The sequence below is a fragment of the Megalobrama amblycephala genome, linkage group LG16, assembly GCF_018812025.1.
Source record: "Megalobrama amblycephala isolate DHTTF-2021 linkage group LG16, ASM1881202v1, whole genome shotgun sequence".
Lineage (NCBI taxonomy): Eukaryota > Metazoa > Chordata > Actinopteri > Cypriniformes > Xenocyprididae > Megalobrama > Megalobrama amblycephala.
In genome coordinates, this window is record NC_063059.1 from 33,119,658 (window position 1) to 33,146,949 (window position 27,292).

General features: G+C 36.9%; 2 protein-coding genes across 2 annotated transcripts in view; both read right to left on the bottom strand.

The window, feature by feature from the left end:
- Positions 1-6,301, bottom strand: part of prkd2 (protein kinase D2) — a 47,314-nt gene extending 41,013 nt beyond the window's left edge. Inside the window, exon 1 of the mRNA XM_048161165.1 lies at positions 5,377-6,301. Within this exon, the coding sequence (XP_048017122.1) occupies positions 5,377-5,703 (327 nt within the window). The 5' untranslated portion in view covers positions 5,704-6,301. The remainder of the gene's footprint in view (positions 1-5,376) is intronic.
- Positions 6,302-8,306: 2,005 nt separating this feature from the next.
- strn4 (striatin, calmodulin binding protein 4) overlaps positions 8,307-27,292 on the bottom strand; it is a 32,345-nt gene continuing 13,359 nt past the window's right edge. The window contains exons 2-18 of the mRNA XM_048161166.1: positions 26,007-26,110; positions 25,034-25,110; positions 24,803-24,881; positions 24,520-24,705; positions 23,829-24,003; positions 23,590-23,746; positions 23,149-23,250; positions 21,627-21,745; positions 21,209-21,384; positions 20,955-21,002; positions 18,915-19,036; positions 18,599-18,766; positions 18,379-18,519; positions 16,115-16,213; positions 15,216-15,302; positions 14,880-15,060; positions 8,307-11,184 (exon numbers count right to left, since the gene is read on the bottom strand). Of these exons, the coding sequence (XP_048017123.1) occupies positions 14,891-15,060; positions 15,216-15,302; positions 16,115-16,213; positions 18,379-18,519; positions 18,599-18,766; positions 18,915-19,036; positions 20,955-21,002; positions 21,209-21,384; positions 21,627-21,745; positions 23,149-23,250; positions 23,590-23,746; positions 23,829-24,003; positions 24,520-24,705; positions 24,803-24,881; positions 25,034-25,110; positions 26,007-26,110 (2,010 nt within the window). The 3' untranslated portion in view covers positions 8,307-11,184; positions 14,880-14,890. The remainder of the gene's footprint in view (positions 11,185-14,879; positions 15,061-15,215; positions 15,303-16,114; positions 16,214-18,378; positions 18,520-18,598; positions 18,767-18,914; positions 19,037-20,954; positions 21,003-21,208; positions 21,385-21,626; positions 21,746-23,148; positions 23,251-23,589; positions 23,747-23,828; positions 24,004-24,519; positions 24,706-24,802; positions 24,882-25,033; positions 25,111-26,006; positions 26,111-27,292) is intronic.

The window sequence follows — 27,292 nt, forward strand, 5'->3', positions numbered from 1 at the left end:
CCTAATGGGATTAATTACATACTGATTTACTAACAGCATGGCATTAAACAACACATTTCAAAACCAAAAGGTGTGCCAACTATGGAATTAAAGCCTTACAAAGAGCAGTGTTTTGTGTGTCTGTGTGCTGAACTGAGTGAACATCCAATATAATGTTGTTATTTAGAACTAATAGACGTGTGCTTAAAAAAAAGAAAAAAAAGAAAAGAAAAACAGGGACCAAAAATGAAGTTGATGTCATTTGTCATTGATCAGTTTTTGCAGGTCTGTTGGAAGCTCTTGCACAGTATGGCTTTTAAATATTAAACATGATATAGACATCTATAGTACAGTAAATAAGAAATAAAGAACAGCACAACAATCTAGCAACACCCTGGAAACTAGCCACAACACCCTATTATTGCAACGGCTACTTATAGAACCGCTCTAGTAAAGTTCTAGTTGTTACTACTTCATAATAAATTTACAAGATATTCATCAAACATTCTAAGAAGCTTTAAGAATTGCTTAATTTTGTGCTAACACCAAGGTTTTTTGTAGCAACAATCACTGTTAACTCTGGTATTTTGGTGGAAACTATGGTGCAATGGGTGAGCCATAATGCCCCGGGTAACAGAAACCATCTGTGACCTCATAATTGAGCACCCAACATACTGAAAGAGTAATCTGGACACACCTCCAACCTCCAACTCCCAGCTAGACAAAAAACAAAAGTTTGCTTTTGTTTCTAACTTGTTTGTTTTCTCTTTTTGAACTGACCAATGAAAGCTAATATGTCACATAGTACGCATTATGTCAGTATACTTTCACAAACTTACTGTGGCTGTACTATGGTACAACGACCGTATCACGTGCTCAGGGGCGTCAATTGGGTATGGCAGGGTATGGCGGCTGGTCAGTGTAAAGAAATATTTTTATTGCAGGAATAACAGTATTATATTACTATGTGTAACAATTTTTAATTGTTTAATAAAAGAGAAAAGCAAGTAAATTAAAGCAATCTGGTTGTTATATTTGTGTCACATGAGTTCAACAGCACTGCAAACGTGTCTATTTACAACTTGATTTTGCAGCGCTGAGTATTGTAGCTAATCACAGGCATTTCTGTTAAGTACAGGCATTTCTGTTTAAGTTAACGGTAGTGAGAATTAGTTCAATATCGTTCAAAACGCCAAATGAGTTTATGTTTAGCGCAAGTTTACTATATTTTACATGTGCAAATCCTCTCATTATAACAAAGTGGACACGATGTAAATAAAAGATTCATTGTGACTTTTAGTCTGGACTGAACCGACAGCTTCAGTGATTATAAAGGAAGCAGCAGTCTTTACTCTGTGTCTAATTTCATTCGCAATTTGAATAAAAGTTTTTGTTTTTCATGAGACTTTGTGACCTTTCCTGCAAATATATACTTCACACTTCAGTACAAAAAGTGACAAAGATAATCTCTAAAAATTAAATTAAGAAGCAAAAGGTGTGAAAAAAACTATGTTAGGAAGTGAAAATTGCTAATAAGACAATAAGTGCAGCCATCTACTGGTTATAGTGGTAATTTCGTGTATTTTTGTTATTTTGAAACAAACGTGTTTGTATTTCACCAAGTGTTAGGTTTTCTTTCATCGTGAAACTTAGTTTTACAAATGTGATCAATTTTTGAAGGATAAACAAAAATTGTTTAAAAATAACATCTTTGAAGTGCTGGAAAAAGTTGTGTGAAGCACTTGAAAGTCCATTCTTAAAACAGTGGTCTATAACTGTCTAATTTGCTTGGTTATGATCAAAGCTATATATGATTCATCTTTGGACGTGCTACACACACATACACACTTGTCATCATTTCGAGGGAGTAAGATTTGATGACATCATCAGGCTTCGCCATACCTTGGCTTTTGGTGAATTGACATCACAGCATATGCTACAGTACTTACAGTACTTTGACAAACACCATGATCGCCATTCATTGGTATTCACAATGGTATTTACATAGTACACTCAGAATATGACAATTTTGGTGTGGCCTAAAATAATAGGCTGTTTTATCAAAGTTTGCACCATAATCATATTCCATAATCCAAAGTTAGACAGCTTATAAATAACACAAACAAGGGATAAGGATATTGGATTTCATAATAGCCTATATGATGGAGAAAATTACAAAGGGAAGTGTAAATGTGTATGCCAGAAAATCCTGTCTGAGGAAAGTGATCTGCCGCTGGAACTGTACAGTACCACTGAGAAACCCATTATATTTGACACCTGGAAATGTGTTTTTGTTTGATGTTGACAGTGAAGTATCTTAGGCACAATAACCAGTCTTGTAATTGGGGCCAGTAAATTGCCATTACATTTGCCACACCATACTTTTATTTTATTTTATTTTATTTTGCACCTGAAAACGTGTTTTTGTTTGGTGCTGACAGTGAAGTCTCAGGCAAGGAATTTCACATGAACTAATCTTGTAATTGGGGCCAGTGAATTGCCGTTACATTGCCACACCATAGTTTTATTCATTTATTTATTTTGCAATTAAAATACTTATTTACATTTCTAATTTCAGTTGCTGTATACTATCTATAGACTTATATATTCTTAAAATAATACATAACATAAAAAAGTTATTATTAATATTAAAATTAGTCTATGATCAAACACGGAGTTCACTCTACATCAAATCAAAGAAGAAATTGAGCAGATTTCTTCTTATCTAAGGACCAGCAACTCTTATCTAAATCTTTGACATTGAGATTAAATGCAAAACAGCTTTCAACTCAGCTCATAAGAATATATCCCTAACAAAACAAGAAGTCGAAAATTGTCTCTCTTGTCTTTTCTCTTTTGTCATTCATTTCCTGACGATAAGCACTCGACCAAATGTGTGTTTTGTATAGTCAAATGGTGGCTGGTGCAAAGCGGTAACTTAACCAGGAAATACGGTCCTTCCATGCAAAGACTCTCCGCAGCCATGCAAATGAGCAGGAGTGAGAGGACTATAGTACATAGGAGTTGCACGGTGCAGAATTACCTGTGACTCCCCTGATACCAGACACTGTGTGTTTTATAGTGGCCACATTTGTAAGAAAACAAACGAGTAGTGATTTTACACCAGCTGCTGATATTTCCACATGAGTGTCCTAAAAAGTCCTCTTCCCTCAGGAGTGGGGAAACACCCTCTGATATCCAACCTCTTTAACCTATAGGTCAAGAATGGATCTACAGTGTGTGGGAATTATGATGGCCATAACCTCGGTTCGACACTGGTTGCAGTCCAGTGCATGAGTATCTTGGTACACAGGTCAAGAATGACATTTTTGTACTGTTTAACTTTCTTCTGTTTAGTATAAACTGGCTCACATGCTTGCTGCACACTGTGATTATAATTATACGCTATATTAAAGAGGACAGGGTATTACTTGCTAACTTGTTCAAACCACTCAAAATGAAACCACAAATCTGCTCTTTTTCTACTATTAACACCCCAGGCCTACGAGGCCAGTGGTGGGTGAACAGGAGATTGATGGTGTGATCCGGGCATTCCAAAGAATGCACTCCTTCAGGGATCTAGATAAAGCCACACACATTCCTCTCTAGGGGAAGACGACACATGTGACTTAACCCCCAACTATTTGTTTCATTTTCAGTCTGTATACACCATGACACCTATTTTGTTGCCAACCACATACAAAACTCCTCCTAACACCTCGTTTTCTTTCTTTTTTCTTTTTAAAAAAGTCATTGCTCAAACTCAAAAGAAAGTCAAAAACAGCTATATGTGAAGGGAAGGTATGTTACAAGGAGATGTGCAGAGATGCAAGTAACTGCATTGTCCGTGAACCTGCATTGAGAAAACAAACTCCTGGAGGAAGCCCAAGGGAGCGGTTCAGAGGCGGAGGACACACTGTGTCCTCCTACTTTGGGAGGAAACAGGCTTCATTTCCTCCTCTTTATCCCACGGACAATAGACTGCTTACGTGTTGGACCAGCAGGGAAAATAGGCTGGGCAAGGAACAAAAGGGACAATCCAATCAATGGAGACTGTCCTTGCCTTATACCCTATAGATGCTTTAATTATATATTACATAGATGGCAGAACAATTTTGCAGTTCTTTAGGGAGTGATGGAAAGGAAAACTTGTCCTAGAAGAGGATAAATTGAGCCTAGGGGGAGGAACTGAGTGATGCCGCCACATTACCCTCCAAGTGAATGGAAAAAAAGTGCCTATGGAACAGAGGGAGCCATTTGAATAAACAGAGAGGGAACACTGTGACTCACTCTGCCTGAAGCCAAGGGGAGATGAGGGAAGGAGCCAAGCTCACAAATCTCCCAATCCAAAGGACACAACAGAGGACTTGTTGTAATCATCTGATTTGTGAGTTCAAGGAAAAAAAGCATAATTTCCCTTGATGTTTTATTTTATTTTTTATTTTTTTTGAGGATTAAAACATCATTAAAACATACACCTGTAGGTTCCCTTCCAAGGCAACTTTTGCAACAAGTTACCTTCCTATAGGTACAGATCAATACCTTCACATGGACAGAATTCAAGCCTGATATTCAAACTAGTGATTGCAAAGCTCTCTAAATGGGGCTTTGACCAAAGCATGATTACTGGTATGGTGCTATTCTACAAATGCTTCCTGGAAAAATCTCTTCCCACTGAACCTTTTAAGCTGACCCTGGCCACTGCCCAGAGCATGGAAATCTGATAATCGAATCATCTCACAGTCTGATTGGCTGATAAAATCTGTTGTTAGGTCCTAATGCAGATTTGAGGTAAGGGCAGTCACGAATTGGCTGGCCTGTTTCTTGTCCCATTAGTGCAGGAATGGGTTCTGGACTGGACTAGAACATTACGTGCATCTGAGTTTTTGGTTCAAGGGCTTGATTTAGCTCAACCCAAGTAAGATGGACTACCTGAAGGCTTTCAGTTTAATGGACATATCAGTGCCTTCATTAGCAATGTATGGAGGTCAGTGTGGGATATTTATGTGGACAACTTGGATAAGAGTTGCCGTACGTTACCACAGCATGTTCTGCATACATTGCATATCTCTGTGGTCACAGTGAGTTACGTGAGAAATATTTTTAGCATGCATGGTGTGAAGGACTTGTGGGTGGGGGGTCCAGTAAAGGACATCCTTTTTTGTCCATTTAAAATTATCAAAAAATACAATGACGAATCTTTGAAGTCTGGCTTTTATTGAAAATAATTTTAGCAGACCCCAAGGTAAACCACTAAATTTCCAAATTTAAACTGCTCTAGAAAAGACAAACTCTGAGGGCATACACACATCTTCAAAACTTTTTAACTTCCGTTTGAGCTGTGCAAAAGTGCTAGCGCAAACAGTAGCAAGGCACAATGTACTGGGTGGTGCTTACCTTCTGATCCACAATTGAACAAGCAATTTGTTTGACGTAGGCCAGTTCTGCAGTCTGAGGTAGAAGCACAGACTCTCTAGTCAGCCCAATCTGTATGATGAAGGAGACACCAGCTGGCGCCGGAGGCCCAGACGGCATTCCAGATGCCCCGCCGGGACCTGGGGCAACCACCATGTCCACTGTAGCGAACCCTGGGGTTTGAGATGTATGGACAGAGACCGGCGTCCCCTGTTGCATCACCACCGACCCAGGTGGAGATGGGCCACCCGGGGGGAAGAAGACCTGGGACATGGGTCCCGGAGACATGAAGGGACTGACATTGGCCATGCTGAAGAGTCAAAGACAGTCAAGAGAGAGATAAGACTGGGTAGTGTGAGGCAGCAAACTCACCTACACACACCAGCAGTCACTCGCTCATCAACAGTGGCCGTCCCTGCTGTGTGTCCCGTGTCTCCTAGATCTTAAAAACAACTGATCCCTTTCCAGGAAGTAGCTTTCTTTCTTCTCGCCCTCTCTTTCACAGAAAGGTTCTCTATACAGCTTTCATTCCAGAGAAGGAGCAGGTGAGCAATGCAGATAAAGTTTAGCTTTCAAACTAAGTATCCCCTCCTCCTCCTCCTCCCGCTTCCTGTTCTCTCACGACTCCAAAGAAACTTTGAAGAGGGACACGTCCAAACTTCAAGGAAACACACTGGTGACATAAAAGAAACTGTAACAAATAAGAAAACAAAACAAACGCCTGTAGCAGTACGCCCGTCTGCTCAAGATGGCCTCCGAGTACAGCAAACAAGCCGGAGAGAGCTCCTGGTTAGGCTTGCTTTGCAAGTCAGGCTGTGTTTCAGTTTCTTGTCGTGTTGAGCTGTGTCTGCTGTGCCTCAGTGAGAAAACTACTGAGGACACTCCCTCTTCCCCCTGCCTCCACCTCCCTACTGTCTGAAACTCGCAGAGCCCAGGAGGAAGTGAGGTGACTGACAGGTCTTTTGGCCAATCAGCAGGAAGGAGAGCTGTAAATGAGAAGCTCTATGAGATCATACATATCCACTTCTGTCTCCTCCCAGTCCCACATACACCTTCTTTCCTCCCTCTCAACTTTTACGTCTCTTTGTGTAACAGTTTGGCTTGTTTACTCCCCCACCCTGGAACAACTTTGTCCTCCTCTTTTTGCCTGGGGCACCACACTAACTTGTACTCTTTTCTCAGTCACTCATTCTCTCTCTCTCTCTCTCTCTCTCTCTCTTTGCCCGGTCCCACATGACAACCAAATATCTGATCTGTGTAGCATAAACACAACTAAATAACCAGCCCACGTGTGATCCTGCAGCCAGACTAACTTTACAAAAGGTGGGAGTTCTGCATTTTTTCCCCTTGAATGGACGAGTGCGAGTTCACAGTTAAGAAACAATATTGAATTAGTCACAAAACTCTGAGAACTCAAAAAAAAAAAAAAGTAAGTTTGCTAGCTTAAACAATAACAATGGTGAAAAAATACATTTCAGCTTCCTAGAAAAAGGAAAATATTCTTATTGTTTCATGTTTTGAAAACACATTTTTCTCTTTTTTGTTTTTCTACTAAATTAGACCCTTGCACAAGACTTTGAAAGATCTTTGAAAACTGGGTTTTCGGCTTTGTCTCTAATCCTTCAGATTAAAGGGGCACCTTTTTGTGGTGGAATCTTACCAATCGACATTGTCATGGAATCTGTCAAAAAAACAAAACAAAACAAAAAAACATTTAAATTCACCAATGCTTTAGCTACAGTACATCCATGAACCATGACTTTCTACCTGCTATTGCTAGTTTGTGGCAGGTATTGTGGGAAGGAAATTTTCTCATTCAAAAAAAGACCTTTATAGTGGAGATGTCAATATTTTTGGAGAGTTTTTCCAGGAAAGACAATTTAACTTCAAATCTGCTAAATGTTTATGTAAACTTCAGAATAGAGACTTTGCTTACATTGAAATGTGACCGCTCGTGTTGGTCTTTATTTGACTTAAATTAATCAGGAGTCGCTTTTTCAGCTTAGTTTCAATAAATGGTCATTCTGTACTATGTTTACAAAATTAATTTAATGATTTTATTTCTTTAATTAAATACCTGACTTCCTGGCCCTGTTTCCACCTGGTATTAAGGTGCACTTTGGTTTATCGGACCACAAGTGGATGACGCTAAATACAGGTGTAAATGGAGTGTGAAAATATTTTGAGCTTGTCCACTTTTGACCAAATCCAAAAGGTAGTTGAAAACGCATTCGACCGGACTGAATTCGCAGTGGAAACGTTCACGTGGTCAAATGTGTTTGAACAGCCACAAAATAACTCCTACTCTCTGCCTACTGACCATATGTGTAAACATTATGGGAAATGCGCTAGCCAGATGGGATTTAAACTTTGTCGGCTGAAGACCCAAGTTTGGTTTGAAGACAAAAAATGTACCAAGCACAATGTTCTCTCACCATTCCTAATTTCTTCACAGCGTTCAGCGTATTACGGCTATCAGAGAAGAAACTAAAGATGATGCTCTCCGAGTGTTTTTCCATTGTCTCCGTGCGTGTTCATATGTAAATTGCTCAAGCTTATTTTGTCCATTAGATTGAAAGAGCTGGAAAAAACCCATACATTTACCCGCCCATAGACCCTCCCCTTGAAGAAATCAGGACAGAAGTGGTTGAAAGTGGACTAAAATACCAGGTGGAAATGGGTATGTGTCTCCCGCGTCCACTTGTGATCAAATCGACCATAATGTATCTTAATACCAGGTGGTAAGAGGGCCTCTGACTATCCTCATATAGACCAGGTGACCTACTGTATATCAGACCCCAAACATGCTGATCATCAATCAAAAAAAAAAAAAAAGGTCAGTATTAGTTAAACTTCTGCATACCTAAAGACACTTTCTCAGACAGAAGAGTTCAGACCAGACAAGAATGAAATCTCTGTACAAAACCATGTTTTTATTTAGTTGTTTTTGGATTTTTTTATGACATACAACACAAGACCTGCAGAATAAACAAAAAAAGAAATAGAAAAAAAAAAGAAAAGGAAAATCAACAGGAATAATGAAAAAGATGTAATTTGATACAAGCTAGAAAGCAGTTCAAAAATATGTATAATAAAACAAAATAAATAAAAGGCTGGTCTTTTTTTATCCCTTGTAGTTAGAGGATATAGTTTGAATACAGCTTAATATGATGTACAAAATATCACACAGTGATAAATTGCTATTAAAAAATAAAAACACATAACAAAAAGTCCTTTTTACCTTGGCTGTGGACTGAAACATTTTCTTTTTTTTTCTTTTTTCTTAAATTTCCATACAATTTTCAGTTTAGGCTTTTACACAATCACAAGCAATTCTTAAGCCTAGCAAAAAAGGTACTACTGTCGTCTTACACCTTATTACTAGTAATCATAATGATAATATGTCTAGTAAAGAAAAGCATATATGTGAGAAAATGGAAAACTTACAGTTTGCATCGGCAGCTTGTCAAACATATAAACATTTTCGGTTTCTATCCATTTTTTTTTTTTTTTTACACAGATTCGTCCTCTCTCGGTAAGGAATGTGTTTTGTCACTGTAATTTCAAGACTCGTATTGCATCGAGGGGTGCGGAAAAAGGTGTACAAAAGAGACAGCAGGACTCGTCTAAAACACCCATGCAACCGGCAGTCTTTGGAAGAGAACTTAACGATGCAGCAATCCGTCGATGAACCGAACTGTTTGTGTTATTCTACACGTGTAGTGTAGCATAAAGCTAACCGTTAGTGTGCAGTGCGAAGTCTCTAGGAAAAGAGGTAAGCAGCAAATGATTATGAGATTCCACTGAACGCATGTCTGTGGTTGTGACATTCATTGACTGGGCGAACATCCCAAAATGAAACGGTGGTCTCGTCATTATACAAAAGGACACAAGACATAACCTTGTCCGTTAATAAAATTACTCCAAGAGGTTTTCTACACTTTCCAACTCACAAATCAAGACCGCTTTTTGCCAAAGACCAAGCCCCCAACTAGGAAACCTCATTTTCTGGGTTGGATGGATGGAGTGATTCTAGACGGAGGCGGTCTGGTTAAGGACTGACATGGCTCCATTATGCTAAAACGCTCTTTATAGCCCATCAGTCTTTCTGTTGCTTCTGACTTGCCTTCTAGCCACTCATCTACGACCAAGGAAAACCATTAAAGGACAAAAATAAACCCTGCAAAACGGAAACTGGCTAATACATGATGTGACCTTCGATCTCCAGAGCCCAAGACCAGGCTCCCTCCAATGAAGAAACCTAAAGATCAGATTCTTCATCTCACATTGGTGCCCCCCTCAAGTTTCAGAGTTGCATTTTGATTCCTTGCTTAGCCAACAAAAAGCAAGGCACCCCAATTTTATTTCAATTAAAAATGTTTACTAAGTGCACAAGACCTATCAAGTGGACTTTTTGAAAGCGTCAACCCCTATGTTCCACCACTGTAATTTTACCTTCTTGGTAAATTTCATCTGTAAAGTGGGGGAACTAGATTTCTTGTCACTTAAAACACCATTTCAAACTTCACTTTGCTGAAAAAAGAACTTAGGTCAAGATCACAGATGTCCAAAAACTCAAGAATCGACAATACAGCTGTCCTTAAACACTGGAACTTGTAGTTTGCTTCAATTTTTTTTGGAAACAATCGTCAACCGAAGATCCTCTAGCCCGTCTTAAAAATACCCTGACAAAACCTTAAAAGCCACTTCGGCACACCAGATGTATTCTGAAATTCCCAACACACTGGCTGTATTTCTGAAATGCCAAAGAACTGTACATGATGACTCAGAGGAGTGGCAGGGGTCAACCGAGATTTGATACTTTACGACCCTCGTCGTGAACAGGTCCCTGATTCAGAGATCTTAGCACCAAGGTTGTGAAACAAGTGTGCTATGTACAGCGCATCTTGATTATATACAGAAATTAGTTTCTCATCCAACTGCAGATCTTCCCAAAAAGTCTTCCGACTGATATCGAACACTACAATAAATACACTACTCAACAGTCACCTGACTATTACGGATAATGCCACCTGATTGGATATGAATGAAGACGGTGATTGCAAAAGGCTTGTGCTGCCACCGTCACAAATGTACACATGCAGATACATGTGTTTGGTTTTAGTTCAAGGTGTACTTGTCATACCAATGAAATGTGTTGAGGAAGTGATTATGAAAGGCTGAAATACTAAGGCTCTTAGCTGTGAGGCTAAAGGTAAAGCTGTGTTGTACTTCGCAGCTGAAACGAAAACAAAAAAACTCATCTAATGCAGTCTTTGGAATGAAATGCATCGATCACCTCACGTTACTAGGCAACAGTTACGCGAGGACATTAATTCACAGATTAGCACTAATGCAAATTACATTGAGAAAATGCGCAGGCTTGGGTAATGTCTTGTTTACCGAGAGCCTTCAAATCCTCAACCTAAACCGAGCATGAAATTAAAAACCAGGGTGTGTGTGTTGTGTTAAGGTGTGTGTTTGCGTGGTCCATCCGTCAACAGATTGGACATCCTTCGCAACACGCTGTGCAGATTGTTAGTAGTGTCGTCTGAAACTGAAATCAGGACCAGAGCAGCAAACTCATTAGTATTGAAAGCGATTAGAGTTTGTATTACAATGTGAGGCATAAAAAAATGATGGGTTATTGAGTTGTGTGCCTTTTACACAGGCAGTGATGTGTAGAACATTGTTCCCCTCATTTGAGTGAGTTTGTGAGTGTGTGTGTGTGTGTGTGCGTGCGGATATTCGGCGTTTCACTCTTTTGGCCCAGTAGTGAGGGTGGCTCCCCTGAGAAGAGATAAAACAAAAAATTAGCTCATGGCAGCAGGTTTCACATGAACACATGTTCCCATGCACACACAACAAGAAACAAGGTGCTGCAAATGATTTTAGCCATTTTGATAACTTGCGGTAAACATAAATAACTGAATTAGACCATAAGGCCGTGTTTCCACCAAAACGTTTGAGAACGCCAGCGTTATTCTGAAAACTATGTGCCGATATAGAATGTCCACGGAACGGTTACTAATATCTGATTTCGTAAATAGTTTGTTTCTGTATATAAAAATGTTGACGCAATGTAACGCACTTGCTCTGGCACTTTTGTGCTTTTTGTTGTTTGTTATCGTTATGCAAGCAGAATGTGACGGTTGGTCGGTGTGTATATGCCCCACCCCTCCTTTACTGTGATTGGACATCTGGGTAAAAAGAGATTTACAAAAAATTTAAAGGTGCAATCGAACGTTTTTTTTACAAGATGTAATATAAGTCTAAGGTGTCCCCTGAATGTGTCTCTGAAGTTGCAGCTCAAAATACCCCATAGATTTTTTTTTTAACTGCCTATTTTAAGGCATAATTAGAAATGCACCGATTCAGGCTGCGGCCCCTTTAATTGCTCGCGCTCTCGACTCTATCATTGCATAAACAAAGTTCACAAAGCTAATATAACCCTCAAAATGGATCTTTACAAAGTGTTCGTCATGCAGCATGTCTAATCGCGTAAGTATGCTATTTATTTGGATGTTTACATTTGATTCTGAATGAGTTTGATAGTGCTCCGTGGCTAACGGCTAATGCTACACTGTTGGAGAGATTTATAAAGAATGAAGTTGTGTTTATGAATTATACAGACTGCAAGTGTTTAAAAATGAAAATAGCAACGGCTCTTGTCTCCGTGAATACAGTAAGAAACGATGGTAACTTTAACCACATTTAACAGTACATTAGCAACATGCTAACGAAACATTTAGAAAGACAATTTACAAATATCACTAAAAATATCATGATCATGTTATTATTGCTCCATCTGCCATTTTTCGCTATTGTTCTTGCTTGCTTACCTAGTCTGATGATTCAGCTGTGCACAGATCCAGATGTTAATACTGGCTGCCCTTGTCTAATGCCTTGAACATGGGCTGGCATATGCAAATATTGGGGGCGTACACCCCGACTGTTACGTAATAGTCAGTGTTATGTTGAGATTCGCCTGTTCTTCGGAGGTCTTTTAAACAAATGAGATTTATGTAAGAAGGAGGAAACAATGGAGTTTGAGATTCACTGTATGTCATTTCCATGTACTAAACTCTTGTTATTCAACTATGCCGAGGTAAATTCAATTTTCAATTCGATGGCACCTTTAATAATGCAATCCATTACATTACACATTTAAGGTAATGTAATCTGACTACTTTTTGATTACTTTTAGATTAGTTTTCACTAAACTCATTTAATCACATTGATTTGAATAGGATAATCTTGTACCATATTGACATAATAATGCTCTGATGAGCACTGCATTTTACTCAAAGTTGAACATTCTTCAACTCTGCATCCGGTAAATAACGCACAATGCTCAGTGTGAAATAGACACTCAGCGGATTGTCATGTTAATGCCGTTTTAAAAAACGTGGCACTCCTATTAAAAACAATTAGAAAAAAATGCTTTGGTGGACTCACGGCTTAAGGACAACTAGCTGCTGAACGAAAGAAATCGTGATTTACTCAAGTTGTTAATATGAGTTGAGTAATGCTAGTCAATTAAATCTGAAGATAAAATGATGGTTTAATGTAAAATAATGGCAAAATGTTGAGTTGTCCTTATGGTTGCAAACAAAAACATAGATCTCTAACAGTGTAGTTTGATTCACAAACAAGTCATTTTGAAGGATTAGTTCACTTTCAAATGAAAATTACCAAGCTTTACTCACCCTCAAGCCATCCTAGGTGTATATGACTTTCTTCTTTCTGATGAACACAATCAGAGATATATTAATAAATATCCCGATGCATCTGAGCTTTACAATGGCAGTAAGCGGGATCAATGAGTATGAGCTGAAGAAAGTAATATATCTAGCTTCCGCCAGACCACCTTCCGTATTCAACTTACGAAGAAAGCTTAACTGACACGATGCCAGTTTACACTTTCTTCAAAAGTTGAATAAGGAAGGCGGGTCTGGCAGAAGCTAGATATTTTACTTTAGAACTTGTTAAATATGGATATTTTTCTTACACAAACACATTGTTTCACTTCAGAAGGCCTTTATTAACCCCCCGGAGCTGTGTGGAGTATGTTTATGATGCATGGATTCACTTTCTTCAGCTCATACTCGTTGGTATCGCTCACTGCCATTATAAAGCTTGGATATGTCAGGACATTTATTAAAATATCTCTGATTGTGTTCATCAGAAAGAAGAAAGTCATATACACCTAGGATTTCTTGAGGGTGAGTAAAGCTTGTGGTAATTTTCATTTTAAAATTACCATTCAAATTAACTTGCGATCAAAAGTGAATGCTTCGAATCATTCAAATAAGGAATCCTTCACTAAATGAACTGCATGTGATCATTACTTTCAGAGATGTCTACTTCAGGTTTTTGGAACTTAAATCCACATAGTGGTTGTTCACAGGACAACAACATTTTTAATTATTTACTGATAAATGTGTATCATTCCACTGTGAAAAAGAAGTACACTTTAATATACTTTTAAAAATAGTACATATTATGGAAATAATATACACTTAAATGTGCGGTATGTAATATTGACAGCTAGTGGTTGAAATTGGTACTGCAGTCTAAATTCAAAATATTGAAGAGTTTAGTATTTACTAACTTAAGTAAAAATTATATTTAAAATGTTTGAAAACAATGTCACATTACGAAGAACACTTTTTATAAGTGTACTTAAGTGTGTTTCCTAAGCACACTTAAGTTTGCCTGGAAAATCCAGCCTGACCACTGTACCGGATGAGCGGATGTAGCGGATGAGTCTAGTCAGCCATTGAATCAATTCGATTTCTAGGGCGGAGGAAATCCGAGCAAACAGGAAGCCGAGTAAACCAATAAGAGAAGGGCGGATATGACGGTAGCAAAGCGACAAGAGAGTCAACATTGAAAAGTAAATAATTAATGTGTTTTTGGTCATTTAAAACTGAATTCACGGCTGAATAGAACAAACTCTCGGGTCTCCCGTGCGCAATCTTTGTTGATATTGAAGGGACTTTCGGCGCACTAGAGTGACGCTGTTTGCGTCACTGAAATAAACGAATCTGATTGCACGGTACGGTTTGGAGTTGACTCGAATCGCGACGGAGGGCGGATTGACCAGACTGATATATCTTGTAGAAGATATATCAGTCTAGCCTTGCCAGGCAACACTTAAGTGGCCTTTTATTTCATTAATATATTCTCTGCAACTAAATATTTTTAACAAAATATACTTTGAAGATTTAAAGTACACTACAGGTGGGCATTAAATACAATTAAGTGCACTTCTTTTTCACAAGGGATTGCGATGTTGTTGTTTTTAACCACATTTCCATAAAAATATATCAGATGTTTAACTATCAAATAAAATGTTTGAAAATATATCATGATATACATTTTTGCTTATAGTGAAAAAAAAAAAAAAAAAATCACATACAGAACCTTGAATTTATAACTTCTATATAATCCAGTTTTAATGGGAATGAATGTGCATTTACCAGTGAGAAAATCAAACAAAGATCTTGGCGAGCGCGTCGGCCCCAGCGCTGGCGATGAAGGGCTGCGAGGGGTGGAAGGCCACGTCATGAATGGCCTCATCGTGTTTTTTCCTGTGTGCTGTGATCTCCTGCACACACGTGCGATTGTCCAGCATCCACAAGCGCACCGAGCAGTCATGACCTGAGAAAAACAAAAAGCACAAGATACAGATTGTTGGCTACTTTCACATTTGCGTGAGAATGATCTGTTGACGTGGATGTGTTTGGGAGGCTTCAGATGGCTTGTTGTTTTGTTCGCTGATGTCACACACCGCATGTTCGTGTAAATGTACTTACTGCCGGAGATGAGGTAAGTGCCTTTAGGGTCTGTGGTAAGACAGGTTACAGCATCCAGGTGAGCCACCATGGAATGGATCACTTTCCCTGTAGCCACAGTGAGAGGAAGTAGGAAAATTATTAGGTCATGTGGGACATTTTTGATATATTGTTTCTGAGTGGTCTGATATTCCAAGTTCTGGCTCAACCAATGGAATAAGATTGTGTTTCTAAATTCATCCTTTTATAAAGGGATTGTTCACCCAAAAATTCTGTCTTTATTTACTCATTCTCAAGTTGTTCCAAACCTGTAAAAATGTCTTTGTTTTGCTGTACACAAAGGAAGATATTTGGAAGAATGTTTGTAACCAAGCAGATCTCGTCCCCCATTGACTACCATGGTAGGGGGAAAAAAAAAATACTATGATAGTCAATCTGCTTGGTTGCAAACATTCTACCAAAATGTCTTCCTGTGTACAGCAGAACAAAGACATTTTCACAGGTTTTTGGGTGAACTATCCCTTTAAGACAATTTCCATTGCTGACACGTATCCACAAAAATCAATAAAAGCGTCCTAATGTGCCTGAAAATAAAGCCACAGGTACTGCACCACTGGCTAATCTTTCACACCAAGAATCTTATTCGCTTCTCTTCAAGGGCTCTTGCTATATAAACTGCTGAATAAAGGGTGGTGTCTGGCATCGATTCGATTGAGGATTTATTTATACCGGAGGTTATTTTTTAACTGCTTTGAGAGGTCTATTGTGACTGCACTATAGGAGAGTCAAATGGCTTTGCTGGTGTATTTACAGTTCCCACAGTGCACAGCTGGAAAATATGCAGTGAGTGTTATTATGGGCAACAACATTGCTACAAGCTCTCAACACACACACACACACACACACACACACACACACACCTGTCTTGTTGTCCAGGTAGCGGATGGTACGATTCTCGTGGGCTGTAATGGAAATCGGTTGGGAAGGATGGCTGACCACGCGGTTAATCAGCTCGCTGCCTGCAGGGGACGGTAAAGAAAAACACAATATTTTATTACTGTACAACATTAAATTGCATTCATAACCCATTTTACTTCTGTAACGTGATGCATGGAAATATGATTTTCATTCAATTAGTAAATAATATAAATTAAAATGTTTGACAAAAATATTACATAATAATATTAATAAAACAATATACAGTGATACTAACATTAACATTACATTAGTCTGAACTAACAATGCTTCTAAAGCATTTATTAATCTTAGTTTATGTTAATTTCAACATGTACCTATACATCATCAAAATCTAAATCTATTAATATTATTTAATGGACCTGAGCTAGTTTTCATTTTATTTAATTTTATTTATTAAAAAATAAATAAATAAAAGTATTGCTCATTGTTAGTTAATGCATTAGAGTAAACTAATGGGACCTTTCTGTACAGTGTTACCCAATACATAATAAATAAATGCATTATAATTTATAATATATAATAATCATATATAATTTAATATATAATAATCATGAGAATTATTCTATGTATATTTAATAGAATTACATAATGTTTATATTCTTTTTCATTTTTTTATTTGATAGAAGAAAAAAAAAAAAAAAATGTATTAGCAAAATTAAAAAAGTATATTTTTTTTATTAATTTACATGACCTGTTCCAAAACACATACCATTCAAAAGTTTGGATTTTAAAAAATTAAAATATTTTGTAATGTTTTAAAAGAAGTATCTTCTGCTCACCAAGCCTGCATTTTTTTGATTAAAAATACAAACAAAAACAGTAATATTGTGATATATTATTCCAAATATTATTGTTTTCTATGGAAGAGGATTAGGGCCAAGCAATAATAAAAAAATAAAACCATTGAGATTAAAGTTGTTAAATTTCGAGAAAAAAAGTTGAAATAAAATGTTGAGAATAAACTCGTTAAATTATGAGAAAAAAGTCGTTAAATTACGAGAACAAATTCGTTAAATTATGAGAAAAATGTCGTTGAATTTCGAGAAAAAAGTCGAGATAAAATGTTGAGAATAAACATTAAATTATGAGAAAAAAGTTGTTAAATTACGAGAACAAATTCGTTAAATTACAAATTTGTTCTCATCATTTAACAACTTTTTTCTTGTAATTTAATGACTTTATTCTCATAATTTAATGAGTTTATTCTCAACATTTTATTTCAACTTTTTTCTCGAAATTTAACGAGTTTTCTCTCGAAATGTAACAACTTTAATCTCGAGATGGTTTTTATTTTTTTATTATTGCTTGGCCCTAATCCTCTTCCGTAGTTTTCTATGTCAATATACAGTAAAGTGTGATTTATTCCTGTGATCAAAGCTGAATTTTCAGCATCATTACTCCAGTCTTCAGTGTCACATGATCCTTCAGAAATCAATCTAATATGATGATTTGATGCTCAAGAAACATTCATTATTATTATCGATGTTGAAAACAGTTGTGTACAAATTTTTTTCAAAATTCTTCGATGAATAGAAAGTTCAAAAGAACAGCATTTATTTAAAATAGAATATTTTCTAACATTATAATTGTCTTTACTATAACTTTTGATCAGTTTAAAAGTATTGATTAATTTTATTTCTATCCCCCAAAAATAAAATGTAAATTCTTACTGACCTCAAACTTTTGAACGGTAGTGTTTTATGTTACAAAAGATTTAGATTTCAGACAAATGCTGTTCTTTTGAACTTTCTATTCATCATAGCATCATGAAATAAAAATGTAAATAACTGTTTTCAACATTGATAATAATCATAAATGTTTCTTGAGCATCAAATCATCATATTAGATTGATTTCTGAAGGATCATGTGACACTGAAGACTGGAGTAATGATGCTGAAAATTCAGCTTTGATCACAGAATAAATTACACTTTACTGTATATTGACATAGAAAACAGTCATTTTAAATTGTAATAATTTTTCACAATATTACTGTTTTTGTTTGTATTTTTAATCAAATAAATGCATGCTTGGTGAACAGAAGATACTTCTTTTAAAACATTAAAAAAATCTTACTGACCCCAAACTTTTGAACGGTAGTGTATATATGAATATTATATATATATATATATATATATATATATTATATATATATTTTAACATTTGTGACATTTTGCTAGATGTCAGTTCCTGTATGATGGGGCTTACCATCCTTAGTCTGGGTCTCCAGGACCATGATGCTTTGCTCTGTGTTGAGGTCATAAAGCAGAGTCTCGCCCCCATCGAAAGACACAACAACCTGGGATGGGTCAGTGTTTACAAAGGCAACCGAGGTGGGAGTGCCGTGTTCTGAAAGACAGAGAGGGAATGAGTGAGAGGGACATATAGGAAAGAAAACCAATCCAAACTCACAAGGTCTCCTCCTCACCTTTCTCCTTGTTGAAAACAGACACACACGGTGAGGAATTATGGGGGTCCCAAATCCGCACAGTCCCATCTGCTGAGCAGGAGGCCAAACGCTTCAGGCTGGAGGAGTAAGCCAATCCCCACACTGCGTCTTCATGCCCCGACAACACGCTGCTCTCCACGCCTGGATCTGAATGCATTTACACACAACATTTCTGTCTAGCTCTGTCCAATGCATCTGCAAATGTAGTCAGTGCCCTCTAGTGGACTGTAATATAAACGCAACTGTTTTTGAGTGACATTGTGTAACTTGCAAGTGCATTATTAGGTAGACTTGCCATAGTTGTCGTAAGGATCCACATTAAGGTCTGGAATCTTCCAGCCTCGCACGGTGCCGTCCAGACCGCCGCTGTAGCATGATTCTCCCTCCTCCCCCATAGCCAGAGAAAGAACAGCACCACTAAAACCACACGCACACATACACAAAAAAGTTCAGGTTGTGATCAGATTGCAATACCATGGTACTCTGATTTATACAGTGGTGCTGATTGATTTCCATACATTTTCATTTACATTGTAATCTAAGGTACTTCAAAGACCACAAAACAATGGTAATGCCATTAAATACCACATTAGTAAAATAAGCAAAACCTAATGAACAGCATTTGATGACATCAAAGGCTGCAGCCCACTACAGAGCTCTAGATTCATAATTTAGCCTTAAAGGCAGGGTAGGCAAAAAAATGTATAAAAAACTTTTTTTCAAAATTTGTTTAAACTTTATTTATATATCAATACATAATTAAAATGTAAGTACTCTGAAAAAGAAAGTATAAAAATCGAGTGTCTGTAGACCTCTCACGACTGTTTTAAAGACAGCTCATTATTTCCATTCACTCCACCCCCTCCCTTCTGGGCTCCTTCCAAAGCCACGCCCCCAAAACGCATGAACGTGTGACTCCGACCACTGAGCTGGAAGACGCATTATTTACCTGAGACGAGCGGAGAGGAAGGAGCACAGTGCATGTAGTGACATCATGTCAGAATCACATGTAATAAAAATAACTTTAAAATTATGAAGATAAACAAACAAGATGTATTTTAGTACTCACTATCAAGCTAGCATATTGATATTGGTAAAGTTTAAAATATATATTTTTTGATTCGCTAACGAGCTAGTTATCTATAAGGCAAAGCTAAAAACAGGTTGCATGATACACGTTTTTCCATTACCATCATTTACACTGTGATGAAGATGAATTTCGTGTAAGATTCATAACATATACGTTGTTCTACAGATCAACAGAGTAACATACACTCAAATATCAACTCACAACTGCATTGCAGACACAAAATAATAACACACACATACAACAAAGTGTGTACGACACACACAGATACAAGATAAAGACATCAGTAAACATAGGTAGAGAATATAAAAACAAAACAAAGGCGAAAAAAACGTGCAGGTAAACTTGCAGGTGAACATGGTAAAAGACTTAGACAGAGGGTAAAATTATGCACAATTCAACACTATAGCTATCATTATTTATCGTCTCTACTACGGCTCGCTAAGTAATGTTATGTTAGCTATATTACGCAGCTACGTGTGCTAATGACACATGCTTCATGAAAAAATAAACAAAAAAATATGTATGATCAAAATACAAAAAGAAAGATTTACCTGTCCAGCAGAAATAAAGCCATCAAGGAGTCACTTTTCAGCCCCTTGAGTTCCCTCAGTTCTCGCCATCGCTGGAAAGCCACGCCGATATTAACTCGCGTTTTATTTCTTTGTTTATCCAAAGACTTTTTGTTCATTGCCTTTTCTTGTACTGTTACGGTCTTCCTTTTTTTGCCTGGTTTGCCTTCACTAACTGCATAGGCCGATACTGTGAATTTAGCTTGCTGTTTCTCTGCCATTGTTTTGGTATTCCTAGGATCCGTGCCTCTTGGATTCCCCAAATCAAACGTGCGCGCGCAAGTGGGCAGGTCATGTGTGGCAAAAGGGTGGTTGCCATGGTTGCGAGAGAGTGACAGCCGCCTAAGCCAATCCTATGTTTCGTCCCGGATGGAAATAATGAGCTGTGTTTAATACAGATTAAACGGTCTAGAGTCACTCGATTTTTATACTCTTTTTATCAGAGTTCTTACATTTTAATTATGCATGTATATATATAGAAAGTTTAAACAAATTTGGAACAAAATTTCTTACCTACCCTGCCTTTAAAGGGATAGTTCACCCAAAAATGAAAATGATGACAGAATTTAAATTTTTGGCTGAACTATCCCTTTAAGCACTTGGCAGAGTATGTTAGTCTCATTTTTAGGTGGACGTACCCCAGATTATAGTCCAATTATAAACCTGTCCCACTCACCTGTGTGCTCTGAATGTATAAATGGGCTCAACGTCCAGCGCTGCATTTCTGTGAAAGCGAAAAATGAGAGGCTTCCATTTTAGCACACAGCGCAAAAAGAACCATTTATGGATCAATATTTCTAAATATACTTCTAGAGACACCCACGCTAACACAATTATAGTGACATACTCAACATAAGAGGGCAGTGAAATAAGGATCTTTTTTTGTGTGGCGTGTCTTGTTTTGATGCAGGCTCAGGATGTGGTTCTTACTTTTTGGAGTGCATTGCCTTGTTGAGGTTCCACAGCTTGAGTGTTCCATCCTCAGAGGCAGACAGCAGCACAGCCTGGCTGGGGTGAAAGGTCAACGCTCGGATGGCGTCGAAGTGGCTTCGTAGTGTGAAGCGAGGGTTCCACGTTTTCTTGAACTCTTCTCGACTTTCCTGCAACTAAAGTGAGACGTGAAATTCGAGTAATGAGTAATGCATACACACAACAGAAAACTAACATACTGCCAATTTGGCAGTAAATACTTTATAAAAAAAAAAAGTTTGTGAAACAGTGCAAACCAACACTAAACATTTCAAAGGGTATTACTACTAAACCAAAAGTAGTATATGTTGGTATACCTTAAAAAAATAATAATAATAAAACACTAATTTGGGGAGGAAAGATTACTTATAACACTAACGTCAATGGTGAGGTCATTGTCGTTGGCAACAGTAAGGTCAGCCAGCTCTCCGAGGTTCATATCTCCTCCTCCAACCGCATCCAGTATGAAGACATCAGATGAGAAGCCGAGAGCGCCCCCTTGAGCACAGACACATACACAACAATTAACATGCTGAAATTGGAATATAAAAAATGTATACTTAGCCTATTAGAATTTTGCCAATATTATAATGTTGTCTCTGGACACTAAAACATGAAAAAAAAAAAAAAAAAAGGTGTTATAAAGTCCAAATCATTAACACAAGGATTTCTGGTTTAATTCTTTCTAAACGTCCATTTCAATGACTAGCTTGATTTTAAAAAAAAAAGGAAAAAAAAAAAAATTGCAATATGCATCATCATTTAAGGTCTCACTATGCATTTTACATTAAAAAAAACTGCAAATAAATAATAATAATCGCTAATTACTGTTATACTGATAAAATTAATGAGTAAATGATGTCAATTAATGTATAATATAATATAATATAATATAATATAATATAATATGTGACCCTGGGACCACAAAACCATTCATAAGGGTCAATTTTTTTAAACTGAGATTTATACATCATCTGAACCCTGAATAAATAAGCTTTCTATTGATATATGGTTTGTTAGGATAGGACAATATTTGGCCAAGAAACAACTATTTGAAAATCTGAAATCTGAGGGTGCAAAAAAAAAAAAATATATATAAAATTTTAAAATTATATAAAATTGAGAAAATTGCCTTTAAAAGTTGTCCAAATGAAGTGCCTAGCAATGCATATCCAGTCACAAAAATAAATTGATTTATTTACAGTAGGAAATTTATCTTTATGGAATATAATCTTTACTTAATATCCTAATGATTTTTGGCATAAAAAAAAAATAAATAAATTTTGACCCATATAATGTATTGTTGGCTATTGCTACAAATATACACGGTTTTGTGGTCCAGGGTCACGTGATATAATATAATATAATATAATATAATATAATATAATATAATATAATATGTGGAAAAATGCCTCAATTTTTAACCATATTTTTAATTTTACTTCATGAATTAAATATTTTAAATTTTTTGGCAACAATGAACAATGTTTGAATAATGATTACATGGGTTAAATAAATTCAAAAAAAATTAAAATAAAATAAATAAAAATCAAAAATCAACTGAGCAATATGTATCCCTCTATGCATTTGACATTTTAAATAAAGAATTTTTACTTATAAGAACTGCTATACTGATAAAGCAAAAATTATTCCATAACATCATAGAGATTATAATATAATATAATATAATATAATATAAAATATAATATAATAATCTTTATTTAAATTTATGTATCAAATATTTTTAATCTTAGCAACAATGAATGTTTTGAATAAATTAATGGATTGATTGATTGATTAATTATTTACTCTTTTAATCAGCGCACATAGTTGAAAATATTAAGCTTTTATTATCATAGGTGATCAGTTTGGGATTCAGAGAGCCGAATGTCTGCTCTTACCTTCACTGGAGCGTGCCTGGCCTGGGATAGTAGGAGGTGGAGTGGGTTTGGGGGGAAAATCTGACATAATGCCTTGCAACTTGTTCCGGCGGTTCTCTGAACCTGGGCAGAGGAAGTAAGAGGAGTAAACAAACCAGCAGACAGAGCAGAAAAAAACTCAATTCAACTGCTGCCAGTCATTCATCCTGTGGTATGATGACACGTTTGCAAGAGGTGAAGAGAATATCAAGAGGAACAAACAAGCGTGCAGTGACGTGAAGACAAAATGGTGGCCCTGTCAACAGATTTTATCAACAGGAAGTTACAAACAAAAGCAAATTAAAAGAAAACAATGAGCGGTCACAGTGTGACGATAAAGGGAAACCCTCACATCCACTGTCAAAAATACAATGCAGGAATGACGAGTTGTCTGAAACATTTTGAACAAATGGGCCTCCATACCCAATTCACGGCCGTCTCCAGATATGCGAGCTTCTCCCGCACCTTCGCCTTCCTCTCCTGAGCCCAAGAAATCAAACTCGCCCAGGGCGTCCTCAGAATCATCTTCATCATCCTCGTCCTCAGGGTCAAGATCTGTGGTCATGGGTTCTCCGCCCATCTACATGCATACAGACGACACGATATGAGCACCGAAACAGGATCTGTGTGTGTGAGCCTTATCTTCATGTAAACACTCTGACCTTGACCCTGGATTTCTTGTTTTTGCGTCCATCAATGCAGTCTGTAGTCATGCCCTGGAAGTCTTCCTCTTCATCACTGTCATCCTCATCATCGTCCTCACAGCCACGAAGGAAAGGAATTTTATCCAGGACAGAGCTGCCCATCCGTTCTTTAGAAGTCTCTTTCCCAGCACGCCTATAAGAGAGAAGTTTCTGTACTATTACCACTGAAAAAATTAATCACATGCGTTAACGTGCTAATTTTAACAGCACTAATACATATACAGTACAGTCCAAAAGTTTGGAACCACTAAGATTTTTAATGTTTTTAAAAGAAGTTTCGTCTGCTCACCAACGATCTGATCTGCTGTTTCTTGAGCAGCAGATCAGCATATTAGAATGATTTCTGAAGGATCATGTGACACTGAAGACTGGAGTAATGATGCTGAAAATTCAGCTTTGCATCACAGGAATAAATTACTTTGTCAAATATATTCAAATAGAAAAAAGTTATTTTAAATTGTAATAATATTTCACAATATTACTGTTTTTACTGTATTTTTAATTAAATAAATGTAGCCTTGGTGAGCAGACGAAACTTCTTTTTAAAACATTAAAAATCTTAGTGGTTCCAAACTTTTGAACTGTACTGTATGTGTGCGATACGGTTATTTTCAACTTTCATTGATGTAAAAATGCATGTTGTTCTAACCGTTTGATCTGCTCTTCTATCTGGCGCACTAGTAGTGATTCTCCTCCTCCACGAGGTTCTGGTTCTGCGGGCGGTTCACTGGGAGGAGGCCCGTTCGCCTCTGGGCTGTTGCGACCCAACAGGGAACGAACACGCTTGGAGCGCATGTCCAAGATGGTGTCGGAGTATCCCACCTCCTCCAGGTACCTGCTCATGCACACACACAAAAACACCACACGCACAGTGTCAGCACAACATTGTGAAAAATACATTTGAGAATTAATGCAAAGACAAATACACTGACTTGCGCAATAACTGCCGGCCCTCCTTCCAAGGCATCTGATTGGTTGGCTCAGTGTCTGAATCTGCAGGCCCATTGGGTACTGTGAGAAACAGAATGATGTCACTAAACAAGAAAACATAACCAACAGCATACAGTATTTATTCTCATAAATCCGAGTATGATTAACATGTCTGGGAAAACATGTATCGGACTACGTTTCATAGCATGTGTATGTGTTTGATAGGTTCTTACTTGGTTCAGCTTCTGTCTCTGGCTTCTTTTCTCCGGGACTCTGATCAGTGCCACTTTTCAGCTTCTGATGTTTGGCCCTGGGATCAAAATGATGAGAATATAAATGATTAACATCATACAAACTCATGGAAACATCCTCAAATCTTACAATGACACAGTGTAGCATCATCTCTCAAACAATTAAACGTAAAAAATAAAAAATATAACACAAAATAAAAAGGAAAAAAGAATTAAGCGAAACAAAAAAACTGAGGAAAAAAAAAACAGAACCAAAAAACAAAACATAACAAGAACAAAACAAAAACACAATACAAAAATAAAACAAAACTAAACAAAGAAAAAAACAACAGAACACAAGAAACACAAAAAATAAAACAAAACTGATCAAAAATGAAGAAAAAAAATGAAACAAAAACACAATAGATCATTACGAAAAGAATGAAAACAAACAGAATGAAAAAATAAAAAACAAAAACACAATAGAAGATAAAAGCAGAACAAAACCAAAAAAAAAAAAAAAACCCACAATAAAACACAACAAAAATAACGAAGCAAAACAAAAACCTGAGGAAAACAAATACAAAAAAAGAGCCAAAAAACAAAATAAAAACACAATAAAAAATAAAACTGAACAAAAATGAAGAAGAAACAAAACATAATAGAATATAAAAAGAACAACACAAAACAAAACACAATTCAAAACAAGAACAAAACAAAAACACAAAGCATAACTTAAAAAGAACTAAACAAAAACAAAAGAGCCAAAAAACAACACAACAGAACATAAAAAGAACAAAAAACACAACAAAGCAAAATCCAAAACAAGAACAAAACAAAAAACACGGAGCAAAAGGTAAAAAAACTAGCCTTTACTAAAGTAAAAAAAAAAAAAAAAAAAAATTGAACATAAAAAAAAAGAACAGTGGTTTCACATTATACTGCAAGCTGAAGAGGTGTGTGTGTGTGGGCTCACCTCTCCTGTTTCAGAGCGTATTCCAGCATCTTGATTCGCCGCACCAGATCTTGCTTCATGTTCTCCTGACCTTTCCTCTCACCCTGCAGAAACGCCACCTGAGCCTGAGCACAGGAAGACAGACAGACACAGAGAGAAAGACAAAGATATAAATATGGTACTGATTCAAACCAGATACATCTGAGAGAAAATGAAAGGTTATATGCTGAAGCTCCGTGATGGTGCCACCACCAATGACATTCTGAGGGCAACGGTTAACTAAAGGCCTGCAATTCCACAAGCTTTATTTTAGACTGCTGCTGACCGAGCACCGACCAGAGTCATGAAAGTCAAATATGTTGACAGAAAAGAGACTATAAACAAGGAGAAACCAAAAACCATTCATTTTCCAGCCAGCTGTGGTTTAGAAAAGAGAGAAAACAGAGATGAATAAATAAAAATGGGCCTCAACTGCCCCTAGAGTTCACCGTAAAGCCCACATCAATTAGAGATGTCAAGCTGAAGTTACCAACAAAGTCAGCTGTGTTCAGGCCAGAGAAATTTTTTTTTTTTTTTTTTTTTTTTTTTATAAATGGAGCATCCTTTTGTGGCTTTGATTTATTATTACTGATTATAAATCATTTTTGCATGCGTCTCTCTATTACAAATGACAAAACGTGCTGCTTTACTGCCCAGTGAGTCTATGCTTGCAGGTAAATAAATCTCTAATAGTGATTGTGTTGGTCAGCAGAACTCAGGTTTGCGTAGTCATATTCTTGTTTTCACAGAAAGCAATCACACACCCCCACACCATCAGTGTACCTCACAACAGAACTGTATAGGCGTTGGACTCCACCACATACAAAATTATATAATAATAATAATACCTTTAAAGTGATAGTTCACCCAAAAACGAAAATTCTGTCATTAATTACTCACCCTCATGTCATTCCAAACCCGTAAGACTTTCATTCATCTTTGAAACACAATGATCTTTTTAATGAAATCTGAGCGCTTTCTGTTCCTCCACTGACAGCCTACGCAACTACCACTTTCAAGCCCCAGAAAGGTAGTAAAGACATGATTAAAGTAATCCATGCGACTCCAGTGGTTTAACCTCATTTTTGTTTGCACAACAAAACATTTACAAATTACTTTTATGGTGTCTTTACTACCTTTGTGGGATTTAATTAAAAAGATGGACGAATGTTTTACGGGTTTGAACAACATGAGGGTGAGTAATTAATGACATTATTTTCATTTTTGGGTGAACTAACCCTTTAATATGTTTATTTATGAGTTCATAA